The sequence below is a fragment of the Dreissena polymorpha genome, chromosome 6, assembly GCF_020536995.1.
Source record: "Dreissena polymorpha isolate Duluth1 chromosome 6, UMN_Dpol_1.0, whole genome shotgun sequence".
Classification (NCBI taxonomy): Eukaryota; Metazoa; Mollusca; class Bivalvia; order Myida; family Dreissenidae; genus Dreissena; species Dreissena polymorpha.
In genome coordinates this window covers 4,922,945-4,937,838 of record NC_068360.1, presented here as the reverse complement: position 1 = coordinate 4,937,838, position 14,894 = coordinate 4,922,945, and the positions used below count along the sequence as shown (strand labels likewise).

Sequence of the window (14,894 nt, the reverse complement as noted above, 5' to 3'; positions counted from 1 at the left end):
GATGAGGTTTGAGGTCACTGGGGTCAATGTCACCAAGGCTTATAATATATTTTTCCGTCACAATTTTGTTACAGTATCTCATAGCAGCTTCAATACTTTGCTGATCTCTTTCCTATTTGGCATGTAGGTACCTTGCATAGACCTCTACATTTTGATCAGGTTTGAGGTCACTGGGGTCAATGTCACCAAGGCTAATAATAGATTTTTAAAGTGGTTATTTACACAAAGATTGACAAAGCGCATCACCGGGGAGCATCCATCAGTTTCACTGATATTCTTGTTTTATACTTTTGTTAGGTTCAATGATAGCAGCTGCGCTGTTGTATTTACGGGACGCGTCAACAGGTTACATAAATTGTTTATGTTTAGTTGTAAACAACTCCTGATATTGCCTATAGAGTTTCAGCATTCCTTTATTAAATTAAAAATAATATACCGTTGATTCGTATAATGAATACAGAAAAATCTCTTAATTGATATCAAAGTATATGACTCTCAATAGAGGATGTATTTCATGCGCTCCCAGTCGCCGCTTTTACAGTTCTTCAGGATTGTCTTCCATTGCAATTCATTTCACACGAATTCAACACAAATGAAATTGTATATGCATCATTGTATTTGAAAAAAACACGAAATCTGATAGCGTGTATGTAAAAATTTCGCTATCGGTCGGTCGGTCCGTGTGATGGTTCGTTTGCCGGTATGTCCGCATGAATTGTTAAAAATTCTGTGATGCGAACTATTTATGCGTTTCTCAAGTGTTTGCATTGAAACTCAAATTGTCATAACCGTAAAGTGTATAAATGCAAGACATATTTTAGCAGCGTTTTGAGAAAACTGGGCTTAATGCATGTGCGTAAAGTGTCGTCCCAGATTAGCCTGTGCAGTCCGCACAGGCTAATCAGGGACGACACTTTCCGCTTTTATGGTATTTTTAGTTTCAAGGAAGTCCCTCCTTGCCGAAAATCAAGTTTAGGTGGAAAGTGTAGTCCCTGATTAGCCTGTGTGGATTGCACAGGCTAATCTGGGATGACACTTTACGCACATGCATTAAGCCCCGTTTTCTCAGCACGCGTCTCATTTTTCACTCGAATTGATCCATGTATTCATGAGTTTTGTGCCCTTGAACTTCGCCGTCGTCATGGCTGCTATGCTTGTGGAAAACCTGCGCGCTGGTGTATTTAGTCATTTTTGTGACAAAACTAGTTTCAATTAGATGTATCATGACGGTCACTAATTGCTAGAGTGCAAATACAATTTCTGTTTTGGTTCTATTTAATATGCATCGTCCTTGTATAATACACACGTCGTTCTTATATGATAGATTTCTTATGGTCCAGAACTGTTGGCCATATAACAGTCAAACACATTTTTTGTTTATAATTGAAATTAAAACACATACATGCATACTAAATGGAGATCATACTGATTTTGGTGTTATTTTATTGCTTTTATTGGCATTTTTCATTTCAGGTGGCCTTCTGAATCTAAGTACAAAACAACGTGCTGTTTTTCTCAAGCAACATGTGTGAGACAGACTTTGTAGAAAACGCTCAGATTTGTTGTGTGATTTTAAATTTTATTTGATTAAATTTCGGCGTGTTATTGTGATTATTTTGTTAATATTGTTGCATGCAGTGTCAAATTATTGTTTGTTTTAAAATCTCAGCATTACGTGCGCGTGTATGTTGGTATGATGTTTTACAGAGGAAATAAAAGATTGCACTTAAAATTATCAGAATTTGTATTTCGGGCCATATTTACATTGTACAGAGCAGCGTTTTATTGTTTTTTATTTAATTTTTCATATAAAAATAGCGTTTGGGAAAAAAATTATTTTATTTTTACCATCGCCAAAGGCGGATTTATATACCATTGGCGTTGTCCGTCCCTCCGTTTGTCAATCCGTTCGTCCTTCTGTCTGTCTGTTCGTCTGTCACGAAATTTTGAAATAGGCAGGGGAAATCATTTCAACAAATTTGCTTGTTAAATATGAATTATATATACCATAGTTGAAGTTTAAGCCTTGGTCTCTTTTGAATGGTATGGGTCGCGTTTACATTATTTTTACACGTAATGAACCATTCATTTACGTTGCGTAAAGCTAGTAAAGTTTTAAGTTTTAATTTATGTAAAGCATACCGGCAAATGCACTTCGTTTAGTGACAAAGGTAAGCAAATTAACAGCGAAGGGTAAAACAGTCAGGAACTATAAACGCTCAAGAAGTAAGTATTTGGAAACTATTCTAAACACGACGCATGAGTTCATGGCTAAGCACTATAACGCCTCTGGTGTGCTTATTGCGATGTCGATGTCAAGGTCACTGTGACGTCTCACAAATATTCTGACAACCTTTCATTTATTCAAACTGTACCCGCAGCCGAGCATTGGCATCCGTTATGTGGTGCTCTTGTTTAGAATATATTATAGTCCTCATATTCTTAGGCATATTGCATTTTACCATTAGTGCCTTGATATGCACATAGAGATAGCCATTCCACTGTCGGTTGTCGAACAGCGATTATGCCGAATATGTATCTATAGCGGCCTTCCGTTTCTCCCTATTTACACGAGCCTTCTTCCTGTACGGAGTATTGATTTAAACAAACCCACCGTCCACTAGGTATTTCTCATCAATGTGTGAATTCCGAAGCGTATGAAGTTCTTCCGTAAGGAGGCTGCATTATGTGTGTACCCGGAGTTTGTCCCAGCACTCCTACCTAATTAACGTGTTCGACTCATGAAAGTTGGGATTTAATTTAGAATTGTAGCTCTAATTTTTAGGTATTAAGTGGTTAAAAAAAGATTTTGTTAATTTGGTTGTGGTCTTGTGCTATGTGTGTAGGGGGGGGGGGGGGGTGGAGGGCGGGGGCGGGCGGAGTACACGGAGGAAACTCCACTTGTCAGGTATGGTGACAATTACCCAAACTCAAATGCTTCCGGGAACAGTAACTGAACACGGGTCGTTGTTTTTTTGTATTATTTATGTAAAATATTTTAATTTAAAAATTACACAATCGCCAACTGATGAATTAACAAGTTTCATTTTGGTCACATGGTTTTGTTGTGTTCATCAAAATTGCTGACAACATGTGCAAATAAGACAAAAACCTGTTATTAACCCATTTATGCCTATTGGACTCTCCCATCCTTCAAAATTGGATCAATTTATTCCCAAAATTAGGAATGTCTAGTATATTTATTTCTATATTTAGAATATTTCTTTCAGAAATTCCTTTAAGCAAACAGCGCAGACCCTGATGAGACGCCGCATCATGCGGCGTCTCATCTGGGTATACGCTGTTTGCCAAGGCCTTGTTTTCTAGACGCTAGGCATAAATGGGTTAAATATACAAACCAATCAACGCATTCATAGTTGGAATCCTACTGAGACGCACAGTGTATTCCTTTTTCTTTTTCGTCTTTATCTGACCTGGGATGGTATTCCATAAACATCTTAAGTCATTTCTTAAATAATTTCACTTAAGGTCAAAATTACAACGTTTTGTATTTCTTTACTAAATAAGGAAACACATTAACATAATGATGCTATTTTCATGTAAATATTGATGGCAAACTATTGCAATACGAAACGAAAAACGTTAAAGATAAGAATACTCTTTAACTTAAGATGCTTCTGGAATACGACCCCTGAACACTTTCGTCCCTATACTTGAATCTGTAAAAGGGACTAGCTTACAGTGAGGCAAAATAACGACTTTCAGAAACACATTCATTGTTTTCTTAAAACAATTATTTACTGGAGCCACCTCGACTTTTAACATCGCCTGTGATATTATGCGTGCAGAGGCAGTTGGAGGCTGCCTTAAAGCTGCCCAGCAGTATTACTTATTAACATAAGCGTGCATTTGTCGTAGCTGGTAAGGTCCATGCGCGCCTGAGGCTGCGTTATTTGTGGATCCGAAGTGTGCCCCAGTACTTATACATACTTAATCTAATCTAATACACTCGCACAAGTTTGGACGAATTGTGAATTATCACTGCAGTGTAGAGCCATGTAGTTGTTAGCGAAAGATTTCAATGTTGGTGTGGTCTTGTGTTTTGGAGGGGTAGGGTGGGGAAGCCGGAGTACCCGTAGAAAACCCCACATGTACGGTATGGTGACCACTTACCACACTCACATGCATCGGGATTGGCCATTGAACCTCGATCACCTAGGTAAGAAGCGCAGTTAAATACAATATTTGCATGCGTGCTATAACAAAAACATGACCACTAGTTTTTATATATACAAATTTTATTCACAAATTCGTGAGGCAAAACAAACAAGTTAACATTTCCAGAAATTAAAAGCCGTGACAAATGACACAACTATATGAGTTAAAAGTACATCGTTATGTAATATAATATACGCATCATGGCATTGGAAATAGGGTGTTCATGCTATTCATTGACCAAGTTGTAAAAGGTGATATCATAAATGTTGTAAGAAACGCATAACTAAAATCATATCTTAATAGACATACACGGTAAATGCATACATGTGACTTTCACCATTTAAGATATTCGAACTTTCTTAAGTTCGTTAATTTCCGGGTAATTGCGACGAAATCGTAGCCGCCCGTACCTTTTATGATCGTGATTGGAATACATTTCTTAACATATAAAGATGTACATTTTTAATCAAAGTCGTGGGAAGTGATTAAAGTTAAAAATGAACTACATGCAATTTAAATTGAAGAAAACATGCGTATATGTATATAACCATACGAATTAGGCAGAATCAAAACAAGATAGGGGTTCTTAGATCCCATTTATGCCTAGCGTCTAGAAAAAAGGCCTGATGCAAACAGCGTCGTCTCATCTGGGTCTACGCTGTTTGCTTAACGGAATTTCTGTACGAAATATTCTAATTATAGAAATAAATATACTAGACATTCCTAATTTTGGAAATAAATTGATCCAATTTCGAAGGATGGGAGAGTCCACTGGGCATAAATGGGTTAAACACGATATTAGGGCCTCCGTAGCAGAGCGTTCGATTTGAAAACAAGTTGTCCCGGATCGAAATCGGACAGCAGACAAACTTTTTTACATTTATTATTGATTCAAGAAAATAATATAACAATATGATTTGTAAAGAAATGTTCTCAACATTGAATATGATGGGTTTACTACCTTACTCGAATCCTCGGTTTTATCATTCTCAGCACGTTGCTATGGGAATGTCTGATCAGAGCGTTATGTATTATAAAGTTTTCAATTAAAGCGTGTGTTATCTCGGCCCCAGTAATTCACGAATACATAAAATCGTTACACAGTGCAAGTTAATTAATTGTAAAATACATTTATAACACAGCTAAGATGAGTCTAGAATTAATTTGATATTGTCGTTTTGCTAATTAATTTTAAAACAAACAACAACTGAAATTAACGGCTTTTATAGTATCCTTTACATTATAACGATTCAAGGCTTCCAAGACTATTTACAGGCACAGGTGACATGCTGGAAATTCTAGTCCTAGTCGACTTTTGTTTATCATTATATAGTGGCCAATGTACGTTAAACAAAAACAAGCATTATTTTGAGAGAACGCACAATTCCTTGCATGGTATTAAAGCCAACACCTTGAAATGAAGTACATGTTAATCAATACATATAGATGCAATTTTAAAGTGTGCAAAATTGTCATTAAATCTAAAGCCTTGCTAGCAAGTCATACATTTGTTTTGTTTATATTTTAAAACCGAAAGTAGGATTTCTATACGTATACGTACATTTCGACAAACGCGATTATTTGTAAGTTTTAAAGCGCAAAAAGACGGATTTCTATGTTGTAACCATCAGACATATTTTAATTGAGATAGATAAAATTAAATCTTTATCTTCGTTAGCAAGTAATTTGTTATTTTTCAAACGGTACCGATTTTAAAACTGAAAGTAGGATTTCTAGACGTATACGTCCATTTCGACAAACGCGATTATTTTAAAGCGCAAAAGAGGCGGATTTATAACTTGTAACCACCAGATATATTCTAATTGGCATAGATAAAAAATGTTTCTTATTTATTCTTAATTTGCTATGCCATGTATTTCATTTCAATGTGTGTGGCTTTAAATGGGCCGTCCAACAGATTGGTAAGTTGACAAAATTATAAAAAAGTTGTTTTAGATTCGCAAATTTTCGTTTTTGTTATGATATTTTTGAGGAAATAGTAATACTGAACATTTACCAAGCTCTTAAATATCTATAATATGCATCTTTTGACGATTTGAAAACCTGAAAGTTATAAAGCGTCGTGCGACGCGAAACGATTGAATAATTTGGAAAGTTCTGTTGTTGTAGTTATATTTTGGGAAACTATGAGGATTGCTTATATACTAAGGTAAAAAATACATCTGCTCTAAGCATGAGCATGGATGGTAGAGTACTAGAGTGGTAAATGCGGAAGACTTTTTACTCCAGGACTCAAGGGGTCAGTGGTTCGAGCCCTGTTGAGAGTTATTTTTTTCCTTTTTTAAAATTGTATTCTTGTGCTTTTTTTACTGGGAATTTTTAGGTTAAATGTATAAATTTATCAATATAAAGCATTTAATGACATGCTTCAATACATGCCAAAATCTGGTGAACGGACCCTTTAAGAAAATATATGCATAGTAATGTTAAAAAAACACACAACAACATTCATTTAGAAATACTTAACGCGCATAACTACCGTACACACCGGTTTAGTTGCATGAAAGGCAATATAAATAGCATTACATACACAATACATTTAAAATCATTCAAATATACAATGTAACATTTCTCGAAGTTATGTATACAAACACATTTTACATAATAACAAATGCAAAATACATTGCTAGTTCGAAATATTTCGAAATTCTTCAGCGATAAAATCTTATAACAACACTATTCAATTTTCTTTAAACATAATAGTATTACGAGTTGATTTAACAACATCAATTCACGAAAATCAGTATTAAATAATTGTGTAGAAAGCCTGATCCCATGGATAACATCTTACTAGTCATCTAACTCATGGCCGGTGATATCTTATACAAATGAAGTTTCTTGTAACCTAGTAATCTGTTGGACACTGCCAGCCTAGTGCCATCCTTAGACACACATATGCTGTAAGGACGCTTCATATTCACTGGGTAGTTACCGATCATGTTCCAATCAACACTATGGTGAACGATGGAGTGCTTCCTAATACTGCACACCAGCACCGTGTATTTTGTAAAACAATGACGTTATTTTAAGTGTTTTGAAACTAATGTTTAATAATGTTAAATTCACAATACATAGGCAGTTTTAAATTCTGGTGCAATAAAAATGAATAACAACACTATTAAGTTTTCATCAATCAAAACGTATACCGTATTGATTTAAACATCACCATACCCGAGCATTTATAATATATATGATGGAAGATCATTGCATGATTACATGGATCACGTCTTACTAGTCACCTAACGCATTTCCGGTGATATCTTATACAACTGAAGTTTCATGGCGCCATTAGCCGTGTTAGACAAAGCCAACCTAGTGCCGTTCTTAGACAAACCTATGCTGTACGGGTACCTCATATCCACTGGGTAGGTACCGAGAATGTTTCCATCAACACTCAGGTGCACGATGGAGTTCTTACCCTTACTACACACCAGCACCGTGTCACCAGGCCCTACACCGGCACCACGAGGCTCCTGTATGTTCTCATTAGTGACTGCTCTAGATGTGCCATTCACGGTGTCGTACATGTACACTGTGTGAGTGAGTTGGTCAGTCAGTACTAACGTGTTCTTAGACTGGACATACGTGCACTTACTCTCATCTATTTTGTACGTCTTCAAAGAAAACGTCAGGAAGTGATCAAAGTCTGACTCTATCCCGTCCACTGATATTATTCTCGCAGGACGGGGATCATCGAACGTACTAACGACCATGTTAGATGGAGACATGCAGCATATAGAGAAGAAATTGGATGATGTTTTGATATCCCTGGTCAGTGTGATGGTATTGTCTGTACTCACATACAGGAGATATACTTCTTTATATGCACCAGACGTTACACACAGTGTATCATGAGACACACATACTACGCTACATGGGTAAGTCTTGAACTTGTACGGGGTTCCAAGTCTCTGTAGTCGCTCATTCAGTATGATACATTTCATGTTCTTGTTATCCACGGCTACCAGTCTCCCGTCCGGCAGGAAGTCCAGTCCAGCGAGGTAAGGGTTATTTTCATCATCTCCAGTCTTGGGTAGATCCACGGATACAAGCAACTCCAGGGTGACAGGCGTTGGTGATGCCAGGCTGATGCTACTGGTGTCCACTAAAATAAAGTAACAAACAACAATAATAATAATTATAATAATAATAACAACAGCAATAATAATAATTATAATAATAATTATTACTATTATTAGTAGTAGTAGTAGTAGTTGTAGTAGTAGTAGAAGAAGTAGTACTATTATTATTATTTCGTTTTATTGTTATATAATTTTATATTATTTTATTACAATGAGTCCATTTGACGGAAACTTGTTCACATATCTTTGTGTTTGTACAGTGTCATGAAATATTTTGCAAATAAAGCTCTAATATTTAAATGATCCTAAATTAATAGTATTTCATAATTTTATCGCGCTGGGCCAATCACTGATCAGCATATGACTGGGTTTTTAAACTGCTCTTTTAAAAATATACGAAATTAATATACGGACAGCGTTACAAGCGGATAATACATTTGCCTATGGTTCTTTGATTATTGCGTATCAATAACCCAAACGGGACTCTGCGTTATTTGGAAATTTATGTGTTTACAAGTATATACAAATCATCAACATCGTCATCATCATCATCATCATCATCATCATCTTCATCATCATCATCATCATCATCATCATCATCATCATCATCATCATCATCATCATCATCATCATCATCATCGTCATAATCATAATCGTCATGATCATCAACATCACCTTCATCATTATCATCATTTAAATGTCGCAACGACCCCCGTAAATTAATAAATCTTAAAAAAGTGCTGAATTGATATTTCATTTGTATTATTTGTCAGTGCTGATAAACAAAAATAAAAAAATACATAAAAGTTTACTGAAACTGATGTATGAATGCATGCCCATACCACATGCAAACTGAACTATATATTTTCTTGGTAACAAGGAAATCTGTGCTAATGTTATATTCGATTAGGTAAAACAAATATGTTCTTTGTTCAAACGAACATCGCCAACAATAGGGTAGGTAGATCGGCGTGACTTTTTGCTTATGATAAACCATTATTAACCTTTCTTTATGAAACACGATTTTACCAACTTTATTAAGGAAGTCCAATGACATATTACGCGCGCCTATTAAACATTCTTTCTTTGTATGTAACAGTTACTTAAGCAAATGTTATCGAATTTAGCACTTTGGTCGTAATTTCGAAAACTCAACCTAAAAAGTTGAGGGTCGGCAAAGCAAACAAAATAGGTTCGGTCGGGTTAACAACTTTTGTTGCGCCTTATTATTGATGAATGTAAGTTAAATGTAAGTTGTAAATTTAAGACCTTCGGGCATTTGAAAACAAAGTGTATACCGTCCAATCTTAAGTCAATCTCTTGTTAATCATATACAGCAGATCATAAAGACTTGAATAACATTAAAAGAGGAGTTCTCACTGCTCATTTATGTAATATTTCATAATTAAGTAGTTCGAGAGTTCAACCGTTGCTGATGAACACACGGGCGCATGGACGCACGGGCGACGGACAATGGGCTTAATAAGAACTCAGAGGCTCGACTTGAGCACCACGTGTTTAGCCGAGGTTCAAAACGCTATGCTCCGAGGTAACGATTTATATACAGCAATAAACCGCATGATTATTTAAGCATACACATGTAGTTACGATTTATATATGTAGTGAAATTCAACAACAACACTGGTATTGAAGTATGTATATTTTAATACATGCAATTTTCAAGAACTGTACACATTTACTTTTAGAATGAACGTCAAATATGACACATTAATGTTCTCGCATGTATGACAATGTATTGCATGTATACAATACAAGAATATGTAAGTGACCATGCTATCTTGAAGAATGGTCCTTCGAATTACTAACTCAAACTTGATCGTCAAACGTTTGCTTGGTTCACACAATCTTTCGACCCATCATACCCACAATGACAGTTAACTCGTAGATTATCGTGATCTGTGTATTGCATTCAGACTTGAAATGTGTGAATGTCATATGTCAATGATTTTCGTCAGGTTACAATCTGATCATTAATTGTATGATACACGTACATACGTTTATTACGAGTCGATGCCCTCCGGTACGACATAATATGAGTGGGCTGGTTCCGCAATTATAATCGAGTGTGACCACGAATTCGAGTCCCCTCAACTGTTAACACCTATTAAAACTTCATCCCGACTAACTGTTACTATTTAGAACAACATTTCTTAAGATAGCTCCGTATCATTTTGTCATATTCTCGCTGTCATACGAGCCGGAAAGAACACCTTGATTAGTCGCTCATACTTGATCGTATTTTCTCGTGGATATTTCCAGCTAACATACAGGATGATGCGTTTTGCATCGTCAGGATACAATACGTTAGGCTGGTTTGCGATCTGGTACAGCTTTCACGCTCAGTACCGGTTTGATATACAGCGCTAAATTTCGATTGCAAGTGTTATATTCTGATGAGCTGCAATGATTCCACAATTCGGTGTCGTTCTAACACAATAATTTCGATTGGATTCTCTAAATAATGACGTTATTGTAATAGCATATTAATTCGAATCCGTGTCTAAATACAGAGTAAAAGATTACTGCCTGATCGATTTGTAATATATCAGATGAGGCTTAGAATAAAATCGACGAGGCTTGTAAGAGACACGTGCTTTTTGTTAAATGCCATTCTACACATACGCGGTCGATGTGTGACGTCACGGACTTCCATAGGCTTAGCATGTGGCTTTTCCATTTACGAGGACGTTGTGTCCCTATGTGTAGCTTCTCAACTTATCCATGTGCTTATTCATGTTTCATGATATTTTATACTGTTTATACTGTATACTATTTTCATTTTGCGCTTACACGTGTATGAGAAGCATCAACTAAACATTTGCAAAAATCACCATACATTATATTGGTTGGTCGGAACGTTGTTCATGAGGTTACTCAGTGCATCGTTTAAATCAGTTTTAAAGAAATTACCCACTAGATTTAACGATTAAACAAAACTTATCTTTTTATCTGAAATGTATGTGATTGCAGACTAGTTCGGAACTGAAAGTAGAAACTACATGACACCGCAAGAACACAATTTGGTTGCAAATACATGCATATAAAAAAAACTTACAAAGCTTTGAGTAATAGCAATGTTAATGTCATCACTATAAAACATTTACTTTTATGAAATGCAAGAAATTATGCTTGTAACTAATAATCTTTCTCTTCCGTGGACAATATTTTAGTGTATGAAGATAGAGAAGTGTGTTGACGCAACCGTATAAAGATGACGTCACGGTATGTAAACAGTATGTTCAAAACCGCCAAAGACTCGCCATTGCAATAATTTAGAAGGTCTTCGCTCTGACCACCAAGTTGAACAAACAATATTATAAGACTTAAATACAGTTTTCCATATTCCCACTTATGGAATCAATGGCAATATATGTTAGCTAATTAAATAACTTAATTAGTAACACTGGCTGACAATCACATTAAAATTAAATCCTAACGTTCGCTTCATTAGTTGTCGCTGTTAGTGGATTGTGTAGCGCATTAGACTGGTAATGATTTTAATGAGATTGCATTGGCCAGCCATATAAAAACAACGCATTAAATTTCAACGTCGGGTCCACAAAGCAACAGTGACAGACGTGCGATGACAAAGATTTGACATTTATATGTTTTATTTTTATGTCGTAACCACGACTTAGTCACTCGTTGGAACGAGATCATTTACTCGTGTTAACGATATAACCAATCAAAGTACATGTTGTTTAACGCATATTTCAACGCATATTTCAACATGGTTGCCACAAGAGAAGCAAACATAATTTGGACGAAATAACTCTGACAGATTAATGCTTTTCAAACTGTTTGCAGTGTGATTGGTTAATTAAATCGTTACCATGACTAAGTTATTTTGATACTTAATATTTCCAATCAGATAGCTATGTCGTTGCCACGAGTAACACAGTCGTTCACACGAGTTAATTATGTTAGTTATGCCTTTACCATTACTTTCTAAGTTGTTCCCACGACTTACTGACACGTGTCCTCGTCTTACTAAGTTGTTCTCACGAGCTAGTGATCTCGTTTCCACGACATATTAACTCCTCGGAATGAGCAACAAAACTTTGGGAACGACAAAAATATATGCATTAAAATGCATATGTCGTGTGAAGAAGATTTTTATCGCCCAAGCAGACTTTTTAGTTTGGTTGTGGGGGTTGCGCCAGATAAGATGACGTCTCGTTCAAGAGTCGAGACGACCCTTATTAATGTTAAGTTCCCGATGTGAATCACCTAGTTAGATACACCTCGGTTGATTGTCTTGATGACAAACGACAGACACGTTAGTAACTTAGGGTTGAACGTGAGATCTAAACTGCTACCGATGAGTGCTGACAACAGAGCGTTACCATTAGACCACGGATAAGCTAATGGCAGGACTCTATTGTTTTTAAACAGCAAACTTCTGAGACCAGGACAACCAGATATGGTCATTTATGGTGCTAGTAAAATATTAAGTTACTGACGCTGTAGAAGACAAGCTCTTTTGCCATGGTGTTATTTAAAAAGCAAATTTTTCGAGATCTTTTTATTAAGTCTTTTCTTCTTATTCATCATGTTAATGTGAACACAATTACTTTTGTATCGATATACTAGTAAATGTCTTAATGCAAACATAATAATCGCTAACACTCCAAGTCGAACGACGGCCTTGCTTCGTGAAGTGGTGTACGGCCAAAGATTTGCATACAGTCCTAGCATAATTCTAAAATAACTTGTATGAAAAACGTGCCCATATTCTCAAATAAAATCACATCCTTGAATCTTTTAACATACCCCTTTGATTAATTTAGCAAAAACAACATCCTGCTTATCATTGACCCACGTTCAATCAGAGCTTATATTTTACCATTAGTAATTTTAATTTTTCGTATTGAAGTTGCATTTAAAGAACAGTTACCCAGATAAGCGATTAGCATTTAGCATAAAGCGGTTAGCTATTATAACAGATGATATATGTTTTAACGGATATGTGACTAAAATACCAATATAATTAAAAGTATTTTAAAGCACGAATACGTACTATGAAACTGGTTTTAAATTGCAATACAAGCATGAATAAATATAAATTACAATATCAAATTAGTTAAATCTTAATTACAATTTTGAACCATTCCCCCCATGGTTCCGTTTTCATACTGCTCCATTTTCTCTGAACTACATCGAAAAATAGCGTAATATAAATCTGACAAATGGAAAGTAATTGTTAAAGAAAATACCTGTCTTGTGGCCATCATAATTCAGTTTTATGAAATTGCTTCCCATCTCAAGGATTAAAGTCAGCTTTTTTGGAAAAGACACTGTCACTGTGGATGCACATTTAATTTTTCTGTGATCGTTTATGTTTGATTCTATTGTTTTCCGTTTATTCTTCATTTGTTCCAAATAAATATACTGTTGACTGGGCGTCCCGCGTTCTAAAACGATACAACACATCTGCAATACCTTATTTACTTCTTCCTTAAGTTTCAACGAGGTGTCACGTTTATTTCCAATTCGTTTGACTTCTGCAGTTTTAAATTCTTTTGCATCAGTTATTAATTTCTGCTTGGCGTCTTCAAATAGATGTATGACGCGATCTCTCATTTTATCCACCTCTGAAGAAATCTTTGCAATAGACTCGTTCAAACCAGTCTCTGACTGGTTACAACCCGCTATTATAGCGTCAGCCTCGGATTGCAATTTTATCAATGATTGTTTTAATGTCTGAAGATCGGGTTTTGTTTGTCTGGATACTTTAGCTATTTCATCCACTTGATCACATTTCCTGTGAATGAGAACGCATGAACTACAACAAAGCTTAGAATGATCCTGGCAGAAAAACTCTATTTCTCGTCCGTGCTCATGACACGTGTCCATTTGTTTCAAATCCATTATCACCGGCTCATATTTATTGTCCTGAACATTTACAATGTCATGTGTCCCATGTTTATATATGGTGTGCGGTTTTGTGCACGCATCACACAAAAACTCATCACAATTCTTGCAGAAAACGGAAGCAGTGTTCGATATGTTGGTTTTCATACAAGGCGCACATGATTGTGTCACATCACTTTCTCCAATAAAGTCGCCTGCATTGTCTCTGTTGGAATCCTGAAGTCTTCTAGACGCCATTGTACAATATTTTTAAACAGTTTTCTACTTTCGATTTTAAAATCTCTGCTTCTAAGTTTACTAAACACTTCCAATATCTTTAACATTAAAAATTGAAGTTATAGCCAAATATATTTTCTTCTTTTATTATTATACCAAATTGTACATATTAACACCAACTGATATTCAAATAAAATAATACAATACTATAACTGTACGCCGAATCATAAATTCAATACCTGTTTTGTTATCTCTCATGTTTACGTTGTTAGGGAAATATGATACTTCGTCGAACATCTCCGGCATAAATCGTGAGATTTATTTTCTTTTTGTATAGTCGATAGCGTTAACAGAGCTTGTTGTCATTCGTGATATATCGATGTTCTATAAATAATTTCGGCAAACAAAATAATGATCGTTCATAGTCAACAAGGAATGTGTTTGTCGATCGTGATAAGTCGTATGTCTCCGGACCTGTACACAGCTTTGAGTAATGATATC

General features: G+C 35.7%; 2 protein-coding genes across 6 annotated transcripts in view; one reads left to right on the top strand and one right to left on the bottom strand.

The window, feature by feature from the left end:
• LOC127833773 (major facilitator superfamily domain-containing protein 1-like) overlaps window positions 1-1,608 on the top strand; it is a 152,108-nt gene extending 150,500 nt beyond the window's left edge. For all 4 annotated transcript variants that reach the window (XM_052359212.1, XM_052359211.1, XM_052359202.1 and 1 more), the window contains one exon: window positions 1,474-1,608. In XM_052359212.1, coding sequence (XP_052215172.1) covers window positions 1,474-1,532 — 59 coding nt within the window. In that variant the 3' untranslated portion in view covers window positions 1,533-1,608. The remainder of the gene's footprint in view (window positions 1-1,473) is intronic.
• The window catches only part of LOC127833769 (uncharacterized), a 140,610-nt gene extending 125,998 nt beyond the window's left edge, over window positions 1-14,612 (bottom strand). Inside the window, exons 1-2 of one of the 2 annotated variants that reach the window (XM_052359195.1) lie at window positions 13,520-14,612; window positions 7,670-8,305 (exon numbers count right to left, since the gene is read on the bottom strand). In XM_052359195.1, coding sequence (XP_052215155.1) covers window positions 7,670-8,305; window positions 13,520-14,414 — 1,531 coding nt within the window. In that variant the 5' untranslated portion in view covers window positions 14,415-14,612. Of the gene's footprint in view, window positions 1-4,241; window positions 8,306-13,519 lie in introns of those variants that run through there. The other variant, XM_052359194.1, reaches the window with a different exon arrangement.
• Window positions 14,613-14,894: the final 282 nt, after the last annotated feature.